The following is a 24,920-nucleotide window of genomic DNA, read 5'->3' as shown; positions in this document are numbered from 1 at the left end:
GGTCGTCCTTTCCGCTGTACAGCCTAGACGGTGGGTCGGCGATATTGTCAGTGCCGCGGATGTATTCAATTTCGTACCGATATGGACTCAATCTGAGAGCCCATCCATCAGCCCGCGTCAAAGCTCGTCTGGAGTCTTCTCTTGATCTGTTGAGTATGAATGTGACTCCTTGCGCATCTGTACGAAGGGTGAAACATCTACCCAGAAGGAAGTAGGAAAAATGTTCCACCGCCCAGACAACTCCCAAGGCTTCCCGTTGGTTTTGCGCGTATTTCCTTTCGGTCGAGGTCAGGGACTTGGAAGCGAAACTGATTATGCGTGGCGCCTGATCTGTCCCTTCCTGCACAAGCACGGCTCCAAGCGCAACCGGGGAGGCGTCCGTGTAGAGAACTGTTCTATCGTTCTCCGAAAAGAATCCTAGTGACACGGTACAGTCGATAATGCGCTCTTTGACCAGTTGAAATGCTTTTGCCTGTTCTGGTCCCCATGTCCACGATTTCGAGGTTGTCGCCGCCCATAACGGACTCGAGATGTCAGCGAAATTTTTCAGGTACGGGCTGAGGTATGATGCCAGCCCTAGGAAGCTTCGGAGCTCTGACAATGACGCTGGTTCTCTAAAATTTCGCACGCTCTTAACTTTTTCGTTGTCGATATGAAACCCTTTTTCATCGAGCTCATGGCCGATGAACTGTAGCTTGGTCCTGTCGAACTCGCACTTCGCTGTGTTGAGAGTCAAGTTATTCGCCCTTAAGATTTTCAATACTTTGGTGACCGTTCTGTGCAGGCCTTCCAACGTGTCCGAGAAGATCAAGAAATCGTCGATATACACGATTATGCTATCGCCAACATCCTTCAGAATTCGGACCATTTCACGCTGGAATATTTCTGGCGCACAGTTTACGCCAAACATGAGTCTGGTGAATCTGTACATCCCATCTTCCGTCATAAAAGTGGTCAAATCGCGCGACTGTTCGGACAATTCCAGGTGATAGAAAGCATTTTGCAAGTCAAGCTTTGTGAAATATTTTGCTCCGTGAAGCTTGACTCGCATTTCTTCGAGTAGGGGCAATCTGAAGTATTCACGGTTAATTGCACGATTCGGGGCGCGCATGTTAACCACGAGGCGGAAATCGTTTCTCCCTTTGGCCACGGCTGACATACCGCTTATCCAGTTGGGGGCGGAGGTAACCTTCTCTATTACTCCTTGAGCTTCCATATCTAGTAGTCTTTGCCGGGCTGCTTCCCTATAAACAACATAATTGTCGTAATATCAGTGTACAGTGAACAGATCGTCTTAAGAATGCGTGAATTCTAGTTAAATTTGATTAACTCTTTCTTTCTTTTGACTTCAAAAATGGTTCGTATGCCAAACAAGCGTTTCTCTAAGGAATACGCCTTCACATAAGTTGTCCTAAATGAGCTATGTTTTCCTGTGTCACTAAGATTATTCTTTCTGTTGTAGGTCAATAGTAATTTGATTGCAAATCTATAGTCATTATTTTTAATTTAATAATAAAGTGTATAGGTTTATTGATGATTATGAATCTGAATGCATTGAGTTCTTCTAAGAACGTAAGTGGCTGAGAAAATTTAATTTGAAAGAAAGAGGTTAAGCATGTTCTAGGTCCACGACTTTCAATTATATGGAATGTGCCTTATCTTACCTGTACGCCGCTGGTACATTGTAATAAGCGCTCTTGGTTGCCGGCACAGATGGGTCAATGCTAAATTTGACCTTCACCCCGGGCATTTTTGGGAATTTTGCCTTGTTTTGCAGCTCGCAATTGTCGATTTTGCTTCCGATATGCAACAACCCCATATCACTCGATGTAGAGCGCCCGAGGAGTGACCTTTTCCCCCTCGGAACCACATGGAATAGGGCGGTTATGTCTGGTATTGTGGAGTCTGTAGTTGTGATTTTGGCTTTGATGCTGCACTCAACGATCATAGGTTCTAGGGATCCGTAGGCATGTAACTTCTCACGAAGTACTCCGACGATTTCTAGCTTTGCTTTACCCATACGAAACTCTTGTTCTAGTTGCTTCCAGTCAGTCCCACCAATAACATTGACGTCTGCTCCCGAGTCAATTAGGAAGCGTATGGGGGAGGATGAACCGATGGAACAAGTAACCATGACGTCTTCGAGTGTAAGAGCATTCACCAGCTAGATTAGACGACAATGTGACAAATGAACAGTAAACGGATTCAGTCATTAAATTCAACCAATATTACTTTATTTGTGCTAGTTCAATTATAGTATGTCATGATGAAAAAACAATGAACAAATCAGTTCTCATGTATTACCTGCTTGCTGTCCTGCTTAACACCGCCTGCACTGTCCGATCTGTTCGGCTGTCCATCAAAATTTGATCCGTTCTGCATGATGTTGACCTGTTTTTGTCGACAGGCCGCCGCATAGTGGCCACGCTTGCCACATACGTTACAGTTTCGAGTTAGTGCTGGGCATTGTCCGTTTCTGTGGTTGAATAGAAAACAACGAGTGCATCGCGAATGTTGCCCCTGTGATGCTTGGTAGTTTTCTCCTCTACGCTGCTGCTTGGGTGGTGGTCCACTCGCTCTGATGCTGCTGCTCGGTCGCTTTCGGTGCAACTGATCGTATGAACGAACTCCGCGATTAATTCCAACTGCGAGGACGCTGGGTTCGTCCTGCTGCCTAGTTTCGGACTCATACGTTTCATCCCGAGTGGCCGATTGGACGATGAAATTTGTGTCGTGGCCGTATATTCTGGCCTGTTTCACTAGTTCGCGATTCCTGAGACCTGTCAGGAGCTGCGCTCGTACGAATCTGTCTTCGTCGACGTAGTTGCATGACCGCACCTTGCCCATTAATCGTGAATGGAAAGAAACTGCCGATTCGCCAATCTCTTGCTTCATTCTCGAAAACGCTTCGTGTTCGGCGGAGGTGTCAGTCATCGTTCGTAGGTAGTTTTGGATGTTCGACACAAATAAGCTGTAGCAATTAGAGTTCGAGAGGCTGGGGCGCAGTTTAGCAGCCTTAACGATCCCTTGTAATTCGTCGCCCATGGACAGGAACAAAAGCTGGGTCCTTTTGACCGGATCATTCACGTTATTGAGGGAAACCGCTACTTCGAACTTCTCAACGTAGCGGTTCCACTCCTCCCACATCTTGCTTGACGCGATACCGCTTGGGAATGGCTTCAGGTGGTCCCACCGAATGTTTGAGGGCGTACTTTCGCTACTTCCACGGTGGTCAACGTCGTTCGATAATTTCCAGCTTTTATCCACGTCGTCATTAGGTATCGGTCCAACATTCGATTGGAAGCGTGTCAGGGCGTTGCTCATATCCGCAATCATCCTCTCCATGCGGTCAAATCTCTCGGCATTGGCGCGTTCGGATGATGTTTGGGTCAAATCTTTTTTCGGTGTTGACGGTGGGGTCGATGGAGATTCAGACGGGGATCTCGTTGAATACGACGACGAGCTCGTTGCTTCGTTGTCAGAGTCGGAGTCGTTTCTGTCACTACTAGCGCTATCTGTTTTCGGGACACTATCAATGCTGGCCGGTTGATCATCAGAGTCACTGTTCGATGCTTCGTGGTTCTCCTTATCGCTGGTATCCGTCATATTGCCGCTTCTATCGTTCGGGCTGTCGTCTTCATCGTCGTCCGACTCGTAGTCGACGATGCGGCGGACATATTTTCCTTTTTCGGTCATGTTTCACTTCCGTTATGTTCTGCAGGGAACTTGCCTTGTTTTAGCCTGTTGGGAATAAATGCATACAATCGTAGTTAGTTTGCTGCTACTTTCATGGAGCGCGATTTGGAATCCGCTTCACTTAATAGAGCGCAACTTTGAAGTTCGCTTCAATTTTATGGAGCGCGACTCTGAAATCCGCTGCACTTTATTTTTTCGTTTTCTTAGCGCGATCTTTCCGATCCGCTTAGCAAAATTCAGTGAGCGCGGTTCTTGCCACCCGCTACATGCAACTTATTTATCTAGTTTAGCGCAGTCTTTACGACTCGCTCGTGCGCGGTTCTTAAATCCGCTCAGCACGGTTTGTTTAACCTGCTCGATCAACGTTTACAAGTAACTTTCCGCCATTTGTTAAATTCAATCACATTTTCAATGGAATGTTTTACACTTCTACTAATTAATTTCACTCCTCCAACGCGGCTTCACGGTTTCCCGCATCAGGCCCACAAATTTCTGAGCTTTGCTTGATCTCAAATTCACTTTTTCCCTGCTGTTACCTCGAGTGGTCCCTTTTCCCGAGTAGTTGTATTCTGATTTTGGTAAAATTCTGGTTGGTTCGCTGTTTGCGTTGCACTTGCATTTGAAAAAATTGTGCAACACCTGGCTGGATCCGCCATTGTGAAATGCCGAACTGCCACGGGAAAAGGGATCACTCTCCAGAGCACGTTTCCACACGTCTTACCTGCTCGCTGGTCCAAACCTGAAAGAGGTCGATGCAATGGCGGTTGCTGGTAAGAGCGCGTGACGAGGGCACTCTCGGTGAGTGTTAACGCAGGGTTGTCATATTATATTCAGCACACGTTACACTACTATATGAGTGCCTGAGCCATGCAGCACACACCTTCGTTCGAAGCGTCGCAATAGAGCTTGATCGGCATGTCCGAGTTGTAATGCACCAGTACCGTGTCCTCCGAGAGCAGCTTCTTGATGGCTGCAAACGCTCTCTGCCGATTCTCCGTCCAGGAAAACTTCACGTCGTCCCTCAGCAGCTCGTACAACGGTTTCATATACTGGGCCAAACTTGGGCAAAACTTCGCATAATAGTTCGCTAGGCCCACGAATGCTCGAACTTCCTTGACATCCTTCGGCGGTTTGACATCCATGATTGCTTGAACTTTTTCAGGGTCCTTGTGCAGTCCATCCTGGTCGATGACGTGACAAAGATAACCGACTTCTTGTTTGAAAAATTCGCACTTCTGCATGTTCAGTACGAATCCCGCTTCCTTGAGTCGCGTTAGCACCGCATTCAGGTTTTCCAGGTGTTCTTCCACGGTTCTACCTGACACCATAACGTCGACCAGATAACTGACTGTGCCACGACAGCCTTGCAGAACTTTCTCCAACGTCGCTTGAAAAATGGCACAAGCTGTCTTGGTTCCGAATGACAGCCGGTTCATCAGGTACACACCTCTGTGCGTGCTCCAAGCCAGCAGATGTCTTGTGTCTGCGTCCACCTCTAGCTGATAATAGGCGTTCTTCAGATCGAGCTTCGAAAAATATTTACCTCCTTGCAGCGCCGCAAAAATCTCGTTTATCACCGCCCAAGTAACAATTTTAATTTTATCAAAGTTTTTTAGCGATTCAAAAATCCTAAACATAAAACCATTGATGCCGACTTGAAAATGCTCTCGAGCTTTTGTATGCCTCAATAAGCCCACGTTCTGGCTAGTTGGCCCAGTCTTATTAGGGTCTACAGGACTTCGTATGCAAACCGGCTTAGGATTTCGGGTTGTATCATAGTTTTATCAATCTTCTAAATAAAACCATCTTCTGACTTGTCAAATAATTGTTTTGATTATTTTTCACTCTCAATGTTCGATCGTCAGAATAAATTATGCTTGGTTGTTTATCCAGCCATCAATTGGAAAGATGCAGATATAGAATTCAGATTTGTTTTCCTGTTTAATACGTGTCAGGAGACATGCCACGGAAAATTGTTGGTGAATGTGACTGTGATAATGACAAAAACTAAGTGCGCCACACAAACCATGCGTAATTTGGAAGTTCCCAACTAACAATCACTCATTTAACAGGCACCATTATGACGAATTTATTCAGCATAATATTGAATAACATTTGAATTATTTTCACGTACAACCTTTGTTCGGGTTTTGTTCACACAAATTTGGAGAAGTTATAAAGCATCATGTTGTGCACCAACTTATTTTTTTGTTGTTCAAAGCGTTTTACAAATGCACAGGAAAGTTGTTATTCAGCTTTGGCAAAAATGATAGAAAATAAATAAAATGCAAAAATGTTGAACTCTCACGAGAGTAACTATTTGCTCTCATGTTGAGAACACCTATTATGAAATAAGAATTACATATAAAATTACCTAAATCCGGATTAGAACTCGAGACCTGTCGATTGCCAGCCGCATGCCTTCCTATCTGCGCCATCCTAGAGATGGTGAAATGCAGCACCCAAAGCAAAACATAATCTTCCCATGACTCAATAATGATCACTCCTGAACTTGTGTTCAGCAGTGGTGAATTAGCACAGCACGTGGTAATCAACTGAACAACGCCTTATACTTCAACAGCTGTTCAACCCAAAACACGTGTTTTCCATTCTGATTTCGCTGTCAGTATTTTTATCGCACGGTGAGAAAACTTGTATCGAATGCGGCCAAAAAGTGTTGGTCTTTATTGAAGATAATGTTTCCAGACGAACCAATTGCGATATGAATATGTTTTTATTTTTATTATTAAATAACGATCTTTAAAAATGTATGACAATATGTGGTGCGGTATGGTCTTGAACGTGGTGCATTGACAGCATCTGTTCAGGTAATCTACTCATGCTTAAAATCCGTCAAGCATTTTTTTTTTATTTATGCTTTTGTCATGGAATCTTGATATTATGTTCAATAAATAATGCATAAGGATGATTAGAGATACTTGAAATTTGTCGATTTCTGAATGCTGTTTGATTATCTAGGTGACGTGGGAACAATATTCAGCACTGAAAAGTCAAATGCATCGATCCAAGCGTCTCGTACAATCGAACTGCTGCGGAAGATAAAAAAATATAATAATCAAGGTACAAGATATCTTGTTACATATTAATAATAATGAATAAATGCCTCATTTTTACGTTGATTACGTCTCTTAGCACTCAATGTTAAACTACATAATTCTATTCTGTTTTATTTTATGTAATTCGTTTAAAATTTTGGTTCTTTAAACCTTCAGGACGCGCGCCGTTGTAAAAAGTACAACATTAAAATACCTCGCTCGTCGTATACAGCGTGAGCGCGGTCCAGTTTCAGTTGCTTGATGGCGCGCGTCCTGAAAGGTTAATAACTTGGTTGTCTAAACAGTTTTAGCCATGGTTTATCCCATAATCCGAACAAAGTTCCGAGTCAAACTATGACGGGTTGAAGGCGTTTATTTGACAAGTGAAAAGCACATTGTTCGGGAGCATATGCTTATCGATACATCAGCTTAATAAGATGCAGACAAATGTTTTGTTAAACTCTTTTGTTAAAGAATCAATGCTTGTCGAATAAATTTCTTGTAAAACTTTTGAAAAGTGTTTTAATTTATCATTGTTGATACCGATGAGGAAAGTCGAACATTGACTATTTTCTCAATCGAAAAATCATTTAAACAGTTACGTGTTGAGCATAATTTTAGTTCAGCTATCATTACCATTATTAAGCAACAATTCAGCAAGCTTGCTTGTTTGTGACTTGTAATTGTTAGTCGGGTACCCACTCAGAGCCTTAACGCGGTTTAGCCAAATTTGGGTTCTCGCACGAAAGAGTTGATATGAGTGAAAACAACCTACACTGAAATGAAAACTCCATTAGTTTCTATGTGCGCAAATCAGATAAAAGTGAATCGGTGGCTCAAATCCTCATTTTATGTGCGGCATTTAGATTTTAAAGTGTTTACATTGAATATAATTGAGTTGCACATATTTTTCATTTGCACAGCTATGAATTCTAAAAACGATACATTTACAACCTATGTTGGCTCAATATAAATGTTGAGTGTATTGATTGATATTTAAAAACATTAAAAACATTTCATCAACGGAAAAATGGTGGATCACGAAAAAAAAAATACTTTTGTTGCTGACCGAGTTTACCGTCGATTTTTGAAGTCTCCCGGTGGAGTTCCTGCCGTCTTTTTTAAGGTAATGTATTCTAATCATTTGTTTTTAAGTAATAATAAGTAATAATGCCAACAGATAGAGATCGAGGAACTTTGGCAGCAGCACCAGTAACGCGCCGCGCCACCGTGATGTTCCGGGGAGAAAGCTCTGGCGTATCAGAAAGAATCTCCTTGTCCATTCCTTTTTCGTTTTGGCCTGGACAAATCCTGTTGAAAAGCTCTATAGATATATCACCGAAAGATCTAAGCAATCACCAATAGTTTCTAAATCTAGTTTCAAATGCATTTTTTCATCATAAAATAATAAGTCTGAATTATTTTATTTCTAGAAATTCACATATAATATTTATTTGTGATGACATTCAAAATGCAATAGGTTGACCTTTAAAATGGAAAAGTACAGACCTTTATTCTTTATGTGCATTGCGTGTAGAAACTAATATGGGCTAAAAATCTGATTCAATGTGCAAGGCCAGTGAAATTTATGTGCAAAGCTTGATTGCAAAAATCTATGTGCGCGGCACATACAAACTAGATGCGAATTATTTTTAGTGTATATTTGGGTTGATTTCTGGTTCCGTGTATGCTTTAGGTTGTGTTTTGTCTCGTTTGCCGGTTTTTGGTATGAATATGGCCAGTAGTACACAGGGTCAAATATTTGACAAGGAAAGAACTCAAGAAACAACATCAGTTTGACACTAATGAAAATTTGATCGAGTCAAACAAGATGTTTGAGCATTGGTTTCTTTTCGGACAAATATTTGACCCTGTGTACTAGCAGCTTATCACTCTTACCTTATTCCCTCATATTCCACACACAGCCAAATAACCTTAATATTTCCATAAGACCCAACTTATGTAACGGCCTTTAAATAATTCATAATGATTCGGATGAATTTCATAAGGTCACTCTATGACATAAAATCGTCCTACAGCTTGGCTTTTATTCTTGTTTAGCAACATGGTATTCTCAAGCGTCGGTAGTCGTGTGGATAAAACACGGGCTCGGTGATCCCGACGTTCATGGATCGAATCCAGTCTGCATCATTTTAAGATTTTTTTTTGTTCTTTTCATAAGTCTATCTTATGAAATTTGTCATAGCAAGCACGATCGGCAGGTTTCGGTTCGTTTTTCGGCAGCATCAAATCCAGTCTTGAGCGGATCTGACGACCGAACATCAGCATTGACGGCGATTGGCCCGTTGACGGATGCAGCATCTTCCTGTAGGTCAGCAGTATGTTTGATAACTCCAGGTTGAACTCAGACTTCGGACACTTCAGAGCTTTCAGCTTTTGTTTAAAGGTTTGCACGTAGCGCTCTGCTTGTCCGTTCGTCGATGGGTGATACGGTGCTCCCATTTTGTGTACCACACCGTTCATCCGCAGGAACTGTTGGAAAGTTTCCGACGTGAATTGAACACCATGATCACTGACTAGAACCGATGGTATTCCGTAGGTGGCAAATATCTCCCGGCACATGTTCACCGTACTCTCCGCCGTGATTGATTTGCACACCTTTATCTCCGGCCACTTGCTGTACGCGTCGACCAAAATAAAGAAGTACGTGTCTTGAAACGGGCCCGCAAAATCTACGTGGACCCGCTGGAACGGCATTGTCGGCGTCTCCCAGCAGTGCAGTCTAGTTTTCGCAGGTTCCGGCCTGACCGATTGACACTCGGCGCAGTTGGAAACCATGTCCTCAATGTCGTGGTCCATTCCTACCCACCAGCAGTATCCTCGGGCTAATGACTTCGTCCGGGTTGTTCCGAAATGGGTAGAGTGCAGCTCGTCCAGCACTTTCCTCCTCAGTGCCGGCGGTACGTAGACGCGTATTCCTCTCAGAAGGCAACCTTTATGGAGTGAAAACTCGGTTTGTTCCACCCCGAAGCGATCTTTGGGATCCACTGGCTGGCCGTGTTTGATTCCTTGGATGAGATTCCGCACCGACCGGTCCTCGGCCGTGGCCTGAGCCAGCTCCGCAGCAGTCAACGGCAACGACTCGATCTGGTTAAGCTCGATGACGTCGGCCTCTTTAATCACGTTCTCCGGATCTGCTTGAGAAAGAGGGATCCGGGACATTGCATCCGCGTTAGCGTGGTCGACAGACTTTCTAAAACGGATCTCGTAGTCGAACGACTGTAAGTAGGTTGCGTAATGTTGCATTCGAAGAGCTGACATCACCGGCAGTCCCTTGTGCTCTCCGAATATCTTGGATATCGCTTGGTTGTCGGTGATCAGCATGAACTTCCGGCCGTACAGGAACTGGAAAAATTTCTTGACGCCGAAAATGATCGCGTATGCTTCCTTATCTACTTGCATGTAGTTTTGCTGAACTCGGTTGAGCGTCTGGGAAGCGAACTGTATCGGACGTTCCGTTCCGTCCGGCATCAGGTGACTCAGCACCGCACCTACGCCATAGGGTGACGCGTCTGTTGCAAGGATCAACGGCAAATCGGGCGAATAGTGAGCAAGGCATTTCTCGGACTGCATCTGGTTCTTCACGCTTCTGAACGATTCCTCGCACTGCTTAGTCCACTTGAACGGCACGTCGTTTTTGAGGAGGTTGTTCAAAGGGTAAAGTACCGTACTGAGGTTTTCGAAGAACCTTCCATAATAGTTTATCAGTCCAACGAACGACTGGACTTCATCCTTGTTCTTGGGCTGAGGCATTTCCTGGATCGCAGCAACCTTCTTCCGTATCTTGTGGATACCATCTTTATCGATGAGATAGCCACAGTACTCAATCTGATCCACAAAAAACTCGCATTTGTCCTTATTCACCCGAATGCCATGCTGGTCTAGCCGCCGCAGAACTTCTTCCAAACGTCGGAGGTGTGTTGCATCATCAGGGCCCGTGACTTTGATATCGTCCAGAAATACGCTGACTCCTTCGATTCCCTGAAGAATCACTTCCATCTGGCGTTGCCAGATCGCTGGCGCCGAAGCGACGCCGTACATCAGTCGATTTGGACGATACAAGCCACGGTGAGTACTCAGGGTGGGTATCTCTCTATCCTCCGGGGCGACTTCCAGTTGCAGATAGGCCTGAACGAGGTCGATTTTGGAGAACTTCTTCCCTCCAGCCAACGACGCAAAAAGTTCATCCACGGTTGGTAGCGGATGTCTGTCCACAACCAGGTTTGGATTGACCGTTTGTTTATAGTCCCCGCAAATCCGCACACGGCCTTGGGACTTTTTCACCGGGACGATTGGAGTGGCCCAGTTGCTTTGGTTCACCTTCGTCAGCACTCCTTCCGCTTCGAGCTTGTCCAATTCGTCCTCCACCGTTTTCTGCAAGTTGAAGGGAATCTTCCTCGCCTTCAGGAACACCGGCCTGGCATTGTTCTTCAACGGTAGGCTGGCCTGGACACTGCAAATTTTCCCGATGGAGTCGTCGAACACTTTCGGGAATCTTCCCAAAACCTCCTTCAGCGCAGCAGCACGGGTTGAAGTAGCATTTGTAATCTCGTTGACCGCATCCGGATTCTGGAGTACACTGTTCCAATCGACCGGAATCGCATTTAGCCACTCGCGCCCGAGAAGTGGATGTTTGTCGGAGTCCACGACGTATAGCGGTAACGTAACCTTTCCACTTCCGTATTCGACACTCGCATCGATTATTCCCAGTACGTCGATACTGGTACCGCAATAGCTCACAAGGTTTGTGGTGCAACCACGCATCCGCGATTCGCAAAAGTATCTGTCCCGGCACTTCGCACTTACGATACTAACCGGCGATCCAGTGTCCACTTCGAACCGAATGTTCTTTCCGTTCACTCGCATGTCCAACCAGAATCGCGCACTACCGAGTTTAGTGTCCACGGTACACACTTCCCGCACTTGTGTACGTTCGCAATCGTCACCGTCACCGGATTGGTGCAAATAGTTCGCTTGCGCCGCATTCGTTTTGTTCCCGGCACGGCTCGCGTCCGACCTCCCGGAGGCGGATCTCTTCATACACACTTTCGCAAGATGTCCTTTCAGTTTGCAGAACGAACACACGGTATCTTTGTGCCTGCACGTATTTGCAAAGTGCGACTTTTCCCCACAGCGAAAACAAGAAGAATCGCTTGCACTTTGTCCCACTTTAGAAAAAGACTTTCCCCCAGCGTTTATTTTGTTATGTTTCTCTTTTTTACCTTTGAATCCAGTCGATCGGTGCATGGCGTTTACCTCCTGCTTACCGAGGTTCCCCTCGATTTCCGCACCTCCTTTCCGGGAAAGCTCCATACTCACGGCTATGTCCAGGGCATCTTGGAGTGTCAGCTGCCTCCTCTCTAGCAGCCGGCTTCGGATGTCATTCCGTTTGATACCGAAGACCAACTGGTTCCGAAGGGCCGTCTCGAGGTATGCGCCAAAGTTACAGGTGACGGCGATGCGCCGCAATGCCACCAAATACTCGTCGACTGTCTCATCGGGCGAAGCCGCATTCGAATCGCCTTGCCGGCGGCACTTGAAACGGAAATTTTCACTAATTTCCAACGGCTGGGGGTTGAAGAATCCTTCCAGGGCATCGACGATCTCGGCATACGTCTTCTGTCGGGGAGTGTCTGGCGCAATCTTGTCGCAGGCGATGTCGTACGTTTCCGATCCCACATGATGCAGAAGCAGGTTTTTCTGCATCGCCGGATCGACAACTCCATAGATAGCAAATGCATTTTCCAGCCGCTCCACCCACCGCATCCACTTCAACTTCTTCTTGTCGAAGGGATCAATGGCAAAGTTTGGTGGCGGAGCTCCAGCAGCAGCGACAGCCGCCGGCCCGATTGCACCGGCAATTCCTCCTCCTGCAGCAGCACTTCGACCAGGATTTTCCGCGTTCGCCATCCTCGTCGCCAGAACTGTTGTGACTGGCCGAATAACTAACACAACAGCTAATTGTTTTAGCACTTAACTATTTATTTTCTCTAAGTTAACAATTTAGTTTGTAGGGAAAAACTGAGCACATGCTCTCGCGCGCGGGGAAGCAAGAACGAATGAAACGTCAAAATAGCGCGGAGCAAGGTGTATGTGTTTATAGGTATGGACAAGGTTGTAGTAAGGTAGTAATAATAGCAAAGGTATAACAGCGTTGTTCCACGAAGGGACTTTCCTGTTTGAACTCCTTTCCCTTTGTGGACAACTTCCCAGCACGGAGGAAGTTAGGCGTTCGACACTGTTAGGCATTGGTTAGACATGTTGCTCATCGAAAATTTTTGGAGAGCATAAATCATAACCCCGAATTTATGCTGAATGTTCGATTTTTTCGCGCATCGTTGACAGTTGAGTAAAAGGCAGTGGAAAAAAACTTTGTTGACTGCGGCAGCTTGAAAATCGCGTTCATCGGTCGAGAAAAAAAAAAATCGCTCGTCTCAATTAGTTAAACCCGTAGGAACCATTTCCGTCGTTGCGTTGTCCAAACCGTCAGTTAATCGTCGCTGCTCCTGGCCTCTAAGTCCGTTTCGTTCGCGTCGTACCGTCGCCGGAACCAGTCATCTCCAAAACAGTGACCGATTCCGTTGAGTTTGGCTCCATCGTGTCGGTGAGTCATTTTATTTTTAATTTGATTTATTTTTCATTTAATTTCAATTCAATTTTAATTAAATTTTAATTAAAATTTAATAAAATTTTAATAAAATTTTAATAAAATTTTAATAAAATTTTAATAAAATTTTAATAAAATTTTAATAAAATTTTAATTAAATTTTAATAAAATTTTAATAAAATTTTAATAAAATTTTAATAAAATTTTAATAAAATTTTAATAAAATTTTAATAAAATTTTAATAAAATTTTAATAAAATTTTAATAAAATTTTAATAAAATTTTAATAAAATTTTAATTAAATTTTAATTTAATTTTAATTAAATTTTAATTAAATTTTAATTAAATTTTAATTAAATTTTAATTTAATTTTAATTTAATTTTAATTTAATTTTAATTTAATTTTAATTTAATTTTAATTTAATTTTAATTTAATTTTAATTTAATTAATTTTAATTTAATTTTAATTTAATTGTAATTTAATTTTAATTTAATTTTAATTTAATTTTAATTTAATTTTAATTTAATTTTAATTTAATTTTAATTTAATTTTAATTTAATTTTAATTTAATTTTAATTTAATTTTAATTTAATTTTAATTTAATTTTAATTTAATTTTAATTTAATTTTAATTTAATTTTAATTTAATTTTAATTTAATTTTAATTTAATTTTAATTTAATTTTAATTTAATTTTAATTTAATTTTAATTTAATTTTAATTTAATTTTAATTTAATTTTAATTTAATTTTAATTTAATTTTAATTTAATTTTAATTTAATTTTAATTTAATTTTAATTTAATTTTAATTTAATTTTAATTTAATTTTAATTTAATTTTAATTTAATTTTAATTTAATTTTAATTTAATTTTAATTTAATTTTAATTTAATTTTAATTTAATTTTAATTTAATTTTAATTTAATTTTAATTTAATTTTAATTTAATTTTAATTTAATTTTAATTTAATTTTAATTTAATTTTAATTTAATTTTAATTTAATTTTAATTTAATTTTAATTTAATTTTAATTTAATTTTAATTTAATTTTAATTTAATTTTAATTTAATTTTAATTTAATTTTAATTTAATTTTAATTTAATTTTAATTTAATTTTAATTTAATTTTAATTTAATTTTAATTTAATTTTAATTTAATTTTAATTTAATTTTAATTTAATTTTAATTTAATTTTAATTTAATTTTAATTTAATTTTAATTTAATTTTAATTTAATTTTAATTTAATTTTAATTTAATTTTAATTTAATTTTAATTTAATTTTAATTTAATTTTAATTTAATTTTAATTTAATTTTAATTTAATTTTAATTTAATTTTAATTTAATTTTAATTTAATTTTAATTTAATTTTAATTTAATTTTAATTTAATTTTAATTTAATTTTAATTTAATTTTAATTTAATTTTAATTTAATTTTAATTTAATTTTAATTTAATTTTAATTTAATTTTAATTTAATTTTAATTTAATTTTAATTTAATTTTAATTTAATTTTAATTTAATTTTAATTTAATTTTAATTTAATTTTAATTTAATTTTAATTTAATTTTAATTTAATTTTAATTTAATTTTAATTTAATTTTAATTTAATTTTAATTTAATTTTAATTTAATTTTAATTTAATTTTAATTTAATTTTAATTTAATTTTAATTTAATTTTAATTTAATTTTAATTTAATTTTAATTTAATTTTAATTTAATTTTAATTTAATTTTAATTTAATTTTAATTTAATTTTAATTTAATTTTAATTTAATTTTAATTTAATTTTAATTTAATTTTAATTTAATTTTAATTTAATTTTAATTTAATTTTAATTTAATTTTAATTTAATTTTAATTTAATTTTAATTTAATTTTAATTTAATTTTAATTTAATTTTAATTTAATTTTAATTTAATTTTAATTTAATTTTAATTTAATTTTAATTTAATTTTAATTTAATTTTAATTTAATTTTAATTTAATTTTAATTTAATTTTAATTTAATTTTAATTTAATTTTAATTTAATTTTAATTTAATTTTAATTTAATTTTAATTTAATTTTAATTTAATTTTAATTTAATTTTAATTTAATTTTAATTTAATTTTAATTTAATTTTAATTTAATTTTAATTTAATTTTAATTTAATTTTAATTTAATTTTAATTTAATTTTAATTTAATTTTAATTTAATTTTAATTTAATTTTAATTTAATTTTAATTTAATTTTAATTTAATTTTAATTTAATTTTAATTTAATTTTAATTTAATTTTAATTTAATTTTAATTTAATTTTAATTTAATTTTAATTTAATTTTAATTTAATTTTAATTTAATTTTAATTTAATTTTAATTTAATTTTAATTTAATTTTAATTTAATTTTAATTTAATTTTAATTTAATTTTAATTTAATTTTAATTTAATTTTAATTTAATTTTAATTTAATTTTAATTTAATTTTAATTTAATTTTAATTTAATTTTAATTTAATTTTAATTTAATTTTAATTTAATTTTAATTTAATTTTAATTTAATTTTAATTTAATTTTAATTTAATTTTAATTTAATTTTAATTTAATTTTAATTTAATTTTAATTTAATTTTAATTTAATTTTAATTTAATTTTAATTTAATTTTAATTTAATTTTAATTTAATTTTAATTTAATTTTAATTTAATTTTAATTTAATTTTAATTTAATTTTAATTTAATTTTAATTTAATTTTAATTTAATTTTAATTTAATTTTAATTTAATTTTAATTTAATTTTAATTTAATTTTAATTTAATTTTAATTTAATTTTAATTTAATTTTAATTTAATTTTAATTTAATTTTAATTTAATTTTAATTTAATTTTAATTTAATTTTAATTTAATTTTAATTTAATTTTAATTTAATTTTAATTTAATTTTAATTTAATTTTAATTTAATTTTAATTTAATTTTAATTTAATTTTAATTTAATTTTAATTTAATTTTAATTTAATTTTAATTTAATTTTAATTTAATTTTAATTTAATTTTAATTTAATTTTAATTTAATTTTAATTTAATTTTAATTTAATTTTAATTTAATTTTAATTTAATTTTAATTTAATTTTAATTTAATTTTAATTTAATTTTAATTTAATTTTAATTTAATTTTAATTTAATTTTAATTTAATTTTAATTTAATTTTAATTTAATTTTAATTTAATTTTAATTTAATTTTAATTTAATTTTAATTTAATTTTAATTTAATTTTAATTTAATTTTAATTTAATTTTAATTTAATTTTAATTTAATTTTAATTTAATTTTAATTTAATTTTAATTTAATTTTAATTTAATTTTAATTTAATTTTAATTTAATTTTAATTTAATTTTAATTTAATTTTAATTTAATTTTAATTTAATTTTAATTTAATTTTAATTTAATTTTAATTTAATTTTAATTTAATTTTAATTTAATTTTAATTTAATTTTAATTTAATTTTAATTTAATTTTAATTTAATTTTAATTTAATTTTAATTTAATTTTAATTTAATTTTAATTTAATTTTAATTTAATTTTAATTTAATTTTAATTTAATTTTAATTTAATTTTAATTTAATTTTAATTTAATTTTAATTTAATTTTAATTTAATTTTAATTTAATTTTAATTTAATTTTAATTTAATTTTAATTTAATTTTAATTTAATTTTAATTTAATTTTAATTTAATTTTAATTTAATTTTAATTTAATTTTAATTTAATTTTAATTTAATTTTAATTTAATTTTAATTTAATTTTAATTTAATTTTAATTTAATTTTAATTTAATTTTAATTTAATTTTAATTTAATTTTAATTTAATTTTAATTTAATTTTAATTTAATTTTAATTTAATTTTAATTTAATTTTAATTTAATTTTAATTTAATTTTAATTTAATTTTAATTTAATTTTAATTTAATTTTAATTTAATTTTAATTTAATTTTAATTTAATTTTAATTTAATTTTAATTTAATTTTAATTTAATTTTAATTTAATTTTAATTTAATTTTAATTTAATTTTAATTTAATTTTAATTTAATTTTAATTTAATTTTAATTTAATTTTAATTTAATTTTAATTTAATTTTAATTTAATTTTAATTTAATTTTAATTTAATTTTAATTTAATTTTAATTTAATTTTAATTTAATTTTAATTTAATTTTAATTTAATTTTAATTTAATTTTAATTTAATTTTAATTTAATTTTAATTTAATTTTAATTTAATTTTAATTTAATTTTAATTTAATTTTAATTTAATTTTAATTTAATTTTAATTTAATTTTAATTTAATTTTAATTTAATTTTAATTTAATTTTAATTTAATTTTAATTTAATTTTAATTTAATTTTAATTTAATTTTAATTTAATTTTAATTTAATTTTAATTTAATTTTAATTTAATTTTAATTTAATTTTAATTTAATTTTAATTTAATTTTAATTTAATTTTAATTTAATTTTAATTTAATTTTAATTTAATTTTAATTTAATTTTAATTTAATTTTAATTTAATTTTAATTTAATTTTAATTTAATTTTAATTTAATTTTAATTTAATTTTAATTTAATTTTAATTTAATTTTAATTTAATTTTAATTTAATTTTAATTTAATTTTAATTTAATTTTAATTTAATTTTAATTTAATTTTAATTTAATTTTAATTTAATTTTAATTTAATTTTAATTTAATTTTAATTTAATTTTAATTTAATTTTAATTTAATTTTAATTTAATTTTAATTTAATTTTAATTTAATTTTAATTTAATTTTAATTTAATTTTAATTTAATTTTAATTTAATTTTAATTTAATTTTAATTTAATTTTAATTTAATTTTAATTTAATTTTAATTTAATTTTAATTTAATTTTAATTTAATTTTAATTTAATTTTAATTTAATTTTAATTTAATTTTAATTTAATTTTAATTTAATTTTAATTTAATTTTAATTTAATTTTAATTTAATTTTAATTTAATTTTAATTTAATTTTAATTTAATTTTAATTTAATTTTAATTTAATTTTAATTTAATTTTAATTTAATTTTAATTTAATTTTAATTTAATTTTAATTTAATTTTAATTTAATTTTAATTTAATTTTAATTTAATTTTAATTTAATTTTAATTTAATTTTAATTTAATTTTAATTTAATTTTAATTTAATTTTAATTTAATTTTAATTTAATTTTAATTTAATTTTAATTTAATTTTAATTTAATTTTAATTTAATTTTAATTTAATTTTAATTTAATTTTAATTTAATTTTAATTTAATTTTAATTTAATTTTAATTTAATTTTAATTTAATTTTAATTTAATTTTAATTTAATTTTAATTTAATTTTAATTTAATTTTAATTTAATTTTAATTTAATTTTAATTTAATTTTAATTTAATTTTAATTTAATTTTAATTTAATTTTAATTTAATTTTAATTTAATTTTAATTTAATTTTAATTTAATTTTAATTTAATTTTAATTTAATTTTAATTTAATTTTAATTTAATTTTAATTTAATTTTAATTTAATTTTAATTTAATTTTAATTTAATTTTAATTTAATTTTAATTTAATTTTAATTTAATTTTAATTTAATTTTAATTTAATTTTAATTTAATTTTAATTTAATTTTAATTTAATTTTAATTTAATTTTAATTTAATTTTAATTTAATTTTAATTTAATTTTAATTTAATTTTAATTTAATTTTAATTTAATTTTAATTTAATTTTAATTTAATTTTAATTTAATTTTAATTTAATTTTAATTTAATTTTAATTTAATTTTAATTTAATTTTAATTTAATTTTAATTTAATTTTAATTTAATTTTAATTTAATTTTAATTTAATTTTAATTTAATTTTAATTTAATTTTAATTTAATTTTAATTTAATTTTAATTTAATTTTAATTTAATTTTAATTTAATTTTAATTTAATTTTAATTTAATTTTAATTTAATTTTAATTTAATTTTAATTTAATTTTAATTTAATTTTAATTTAATTTTAATTTAATTTTAATTTAATTTTAATTTAATTTTAATTTAATTTTAATTTAATTTTAATTTAATTTTAATTTAATTTTAATTTAATTTTAATTTAATTTTAATTTAATTTTAATTTAATTTTAATTTAATTTTAATTTAATTTTAATTTAATTTTAATTTAATTTTAATTTAATTTTAATTTAATTTTAATTTAATTTTAATTTAATTTTAATTTAATTTTAATTTAATTTTAATTTAATTTTAATTTAATTTTAATTTAATTTTAATTTAATTTTAATTTAATTTTAATTTAATTTTAATTTAATTTTAATTTAATTTTAATTTAATTTTAATTTAATTTTAATTTAATTTTAATTTAATTTTAATTTAATTTTAATTTAATTTTAATTTAATTTTAATTGAATTTTAATTGAATTTTAATTGAATTTTAATTGAATTTTAATTGAATTTTAATTGAATTTTAATTGAATTTTAATTGAATTTTAATTGAATTTTAATTGAATTTTAATTGAATTTTAATTTAATTTTAATTGAATTTTAATTGAATTTTAATTTAATTTTAATTTAATTTTAATTGAATTTTAATTGAATTTTAATTTAATTTTAATTTAATTTTAATTTAATTTTAATTTAATTTTAATTTAATTTTAATTTAATTTTAATTTAATTTTAATTTAATTTTAATTTAATTTTAATTTAATTTTAATTTAATTTTAATTTAATTTTAATTTAATTTTAATTTAATTTTAATTTAATTTTAATTTAATTTTAATTTAATTTTAATTTAATTTTAATTTAATTTTAATTTAATTTTAATTTAATTTTAATTTAATTTTAATTTAATTTTAATTTAATTTTAATTTAATTTTAATTTAATTTTAATTTAATTTTAATTTAATTTTAATTTAATTTTAATTTAATTTTAATTTAATTTTAATTTAATTTTAATTTAATTTTAATTTAATTTTAATTTAATTTTAATTTAATTTTAATTTAATTTTAATTTAATTTTAATTTAATTTTAATTTAATTTTAATTTAATTTTAATTTAATTTTAATTTAATTTTAATTTAATTTTAATTTAATTTTAATTTAATTTTAATTTAATTTTAATTTAATTTTAATTTAATTTTAATTTAATTTTAATTTAATTTTAATTTAATTTTAATTTAATTTTAATTTAATTTTAATTTAATTTTAATTTAATTTTAATTTAATTTTAATTTAATTTTAATTTAATTTTAATTTAATTTTAATTTAATTTTAATTTAATTTTAATTTAATTTTAATTTAATTTTAATTTAATTTTAATTTAATTTTAATTTAATTTTAATTTAATTTTAATTTAATTTTAATTTAATTTTAATTTAATTTTAATTTAATTTTAATTTAATTTTAATTTAATTTTAATTTAATTTTAATTTAATTTTAATTTAATTTTAATTTAATTTTAATTTAATTTTAATTTAATTTTAATTTAATTTTAATTTAATTTTAATTTAATTTTAATTTAATTTTAATTTAATTTTAATTTAATTTTAATTTAATTTTAATTTAATTTTAATTTAATTTTAATTTAATTTTAATTTAATTTTAATTTAATTTTAATTTAATTTTAATTTAATTTTAATTTAATTTTAATTTAATTTTAATTTAATTTTAATTTAATTTTAATTTAATTTTATATCAAATAATTAAATTACAGTTTCTTACCGATTTTGGCAACACCCGTTTTTGTCTACTCCCGATTTTGGCAACACCCGTTTTTGGCAACATTTCCTTCCCGATTTTGGCAACACCCGTTTTTGGCAACAATTTCTTACCGATTTTGGCAACACCCGATTTTGGCAACAATTTTTTACCGATTTTGGCAACAAAAAATTTTGACCAAAAATTTTTACCGAAAAATCGTTTGTATTTGTAAATGTAGTGTTATTTTATCCTTACTTTTCTATAAAAAAATCAAAATTCATTAAATTTTCCAAAATCGACAATTTTACAAATCATGACGTAATTTATGAACGTCACCTACATGGATCGTTTTATAGCTTGTGAATAGTCCATATTTATAATATAAGCCAAATTGACGCATAAAAGTTGAAAATTATCCACAAAATTTTTTTACCGATTTTGGCAACACCCCAATTTGGCAACATTAAATTCACCTCGTGTTGCCAAAATCGGTAAGAAACTGTATTTAATTATTTGATTAAAATTAAAATTAAAATTAAAATTTTTTTTTTTTTTTTTTTTTTTTTTTTGAAGAGTGACCAGGTGGAGCTGCAGGACAGCTGATAGCAAAGCCTGGACCCTTTCCCAACTTTCCCCCTACTAGGACTAATACTCACGATGGACTAGACGATGTCGTCAACTTGAGCAAAGTGTGTAGTAATTAGCATTAGGTCGTAGTAGTTTTTAAAAATACTGTTTTTAACTTTTCCCATCGCACTCAACATCGCACTAGTGTTTTGATCGAATGGAAGCTCCAAAGATGATTTGATAATTGAACAATATTTCAATAATCGACCATCTCCGAGGTCACTGGACAACATTCAGAGATAAAAAAAGGGTGTCTATGCCTATGTTAACGCCTTCAGAGTACTATTCTTAAGGAATATACAAAGAGCAAAAAGAAAAAAAAATGTGTCGTAGCTAATTTTTAAAGATTTGATATTTCTGAAAATTATTCGAAGACAGCTACCAGAATTAGCGTTTTTAGCCGATATGGGCAACTAGTTTTTCTGACAGCTTCCCCAAACAATAATCAGATAATATCCTCAGTTATTTTATAATACATTCTGAAAATTATTTCAAGCTGATTACCAATAGTGTCAATAACCGATGTTAGTCATTGACAGCACCAGCATCATCTCCAAATAACTCTCATATTAGTGTTAGATAACACTTTTTGAGCTTCCATTCGATATTGTAAAGAAATTTGTCAAACCCTATTTGTCAAAATATTGTCAATAATGTATCAAATTGTGTTTCTAATTTCGCTAGTCGTCTTCTGCATATCTGTGATCATCTCAGTCCAAAGTAATATTATATCCATCGTAACCCTTTACAATGTCAACCGTCCTAAGTCCTAACTAAATTCCTGCTTTTTTTGATCAGTGAAATAATACCGTCTAAGATATAAAAACAAAAAAGTTCAGTCAACTGATTTTTGTCAAGAATAAAAATGATAATGATTATTTATCAACTTTTATGAATTCACAAAACCCATAGAAATAAGAAATACAAATACAAACTCCTATAATCAACAGTTTTATCTTTACCTAATCAGTCCATAATTTTCTAATTGTAATGAATTTAATCTGTAAGGCTGTAAGTCAACTTATCCTAGCGTCCCCTGTCCTGTGTACTAACGAATTCAAGTAACGAATGATGAGTGTAACGCAGAGACCTCCTTTACCCACTCTTGCGTTACGTTAAATTTAACAATTATTGTTAAATTTGAGAAAATTCAAAGAATGCAAAGATTAGGTCTATGCAAGCTGAATTATAATTTGTTTTTGACTTGTGATAAATGCACGACGGATACTCCTTTGGTTCCCATTAGCACTTACGGCGATTCCTTCACTTGCGCTCAACTCGTAAACTAGATATATCTAGCTCAAAGTCCAAGCGGTGGTGAATGAACTGGCGCTAAAGTGCTAATGGGTTAAGCCCTCCCATCGCGTCAAGATCGAATATCCATGGGGAAAATTAAAATTAAAATTAAAATTAAAATTAAAATTAAAATTAAAATTAAAATTAAAATTAAAATTAAAATTAAAATTAAAATTAAAATTAAAATTAAAATTAAAATTAAAATTAAAATTAAAATTAAAATTAAAATTAAAATTAAAATTAAAATTAAAATTAAAATTAAAATTAAAATTAAAATTAAAATTAAAATTAAAATTAAAATTAAAATTAAAATTAAAATTAAAATTAAAATTAAAATTAAAATTAAAATTAAAATTAAAATTAAAATTAAAATTAAAATTAAAATTAAAATTAAAATTAAAATTAAAATTAAAATTAAAATTAAAATTAAAATTAAAATTAAAATTAAAATTAAAATTAAAATTAAAATTAAAATTAAAATTAAAATTAAAATTAAAATTAAAATTAAAATTAAAATTAAAATTAAAATTAAAATTAAAATTAAAATTAAAATTAAAATTAAAATTAAAATTAAAATTAAAATTAAAATTAAAATTAAAATTAAAATTAAAATTAAAATTAAAATTAAAATTAAAATTAAAATTAAAATTAAAATTAAAATTAAAATTAAAATTAAAATTAAAATTAAAATTAAAATTAAAATTAAAATTAAAATTAAAATTAAAATTAAAATTAAAATTAAAATTAAAATTAAAATTAAAATTAAAATTAAAATTAAAATTAAAATTAAAATTAAAATTAAAATTAAAATTAAAATTAAAATTAAAATTAAAATTAAAATTAAAATTAAAATTAAAATTAAAATTAAAATTAAAATTAAAATTAAAATTAAAATTAAAATTAAAATTAAAATTAAAATTAAAATTAAAATTAAAATTAAAATTAAAATTAAAATTAAAATTAAAATTAAAATTAAAATTAAAATTAAAATTAAAATTAAAATTAAAATTAAAATTAAAATTAAAATTAAAATTAAAATTAAAATTAAAATTAAAATTAAAATTAAAATTAAAATTAAAATTAAAATTAAAATTAAAATTAAAATTAAAATTAAAATTAAAATTAAAATTAAAATTAAAATTAAAATTAAAATTAAAATTAAAATTAAAATTAAAATTAAAATTAAAATTAAAATTAAAATTAAAATTAAAATTAAAATTAAAATTAAAATTAAAATTAAAATTAAAATTAAAATTAAAATTAAAATTAAAATTAAAATTAAAATTAAAATTAAAATTAAAATTAAAATTAAAATTAAAATTAAAATTAAAATTAAAATTAAAATTAAAATTAAAATTAAAATTAAAATTAAAATTAAAATTAAAATTAAAATTAAAATTAAAATTAAAATTAAAATTAAAATTAAAATTAAAATTAAAATTAAAATTAAAATTAAAATTAAAATTAAAATTAAAATTAAAATTAAAATTAAAATTAAAATTAAAATTAAAATTAAAATTAAAATTAAAATTAAAATTAAAATTAAAATTAAAATTAAAATTAAAATTAAAATTAAAATTAAAATTAAAATTAAAATTAAAATTAAAATTAAAATTAAAATTAAAATTAAAATTAAAATTAAAATTAAAATTAAAATTAAAATTAAAATTAAAATTAAAATTAAAATTAAAATTAAAATTAAAATTAAAATTAAAATTAAAATTAAAATTAAAATTAAAATTAAAATTAAAATTAAAATTAAAATTAAAATTAAAATTAAAATTAAAATTAAAATTAAAATTAAAATTAAAATTAAAATTAAAATTAAAATTAAAATTAAAATTAAAATTAAAATTAAAATTAAAATTAAAATTAAAATTAAAATTAAAATTAAAATTAAAATTAAAATTAAAATTA

At 27.1% G+C, this 24,920-nt stretch overlaps 1 protein-coding gene across 1 annotated transcript; it reads right to left on the bottom strand.

Annotated features, from left to right (window-relative positions):
* Positions 1-4,544: 4,544 nt before the first annotated feature.
* On the bottom strand, positions 4,545-12,683 carry LOC115256724 (uncharacterized protein K02A2.6-like). Its single transcript, XM_062854123.1, has 2 exons — positions 8,966-12,683; positions 4,545-5,083 (listed from the first exon to the last, which is right to left on the bottom strand). The coding sequence occupies exons 1-2, from the start codon at positions 12,681-12,683 to the stop codon at positions 4,545-4,547; spliced, it is 4,257 nt and encodes a 1,418-aa protein (XP_062710107.1).
* Positions 12,684-24,920: the final 12,237 nt, after the last annotated feature.

Source organism: Aedes albopictus, chromosome 1, assembly GCF_035046485.1.
Source record: "Aedes albopictus strain Foshan chromosome 1, AalbF5, whole genome shotgun sequence".
Taxonomy (NCBI): domain Eukaryota; kingdom Metazoa; phylum Arthropoda; class Insecta; order Diptera; family Culicidae; genus Aedes; species Aedes albopictus.
This window is presented reverse-complemented; position numbering and strand designations above follow the sequence as displayed.

Excerpts from the sequence above, each read along its gene's own strand:
- LOC115256724 (XM_062854123.1), bottom strand. The coding sequence starts at position 12,683 with ATGGCGAACGCGGAAAATCCTGGTCGAAGTGCTGCTGCAGGAGGAGGA. Across the intron at positions 5,084-8,965 it reads CGAACCGAAACCTGCCGATC|CGACGTTGGAGAAAGTTCTG; the intron begins GTGCTTGCTATG and ends CCATTTTTCAAG.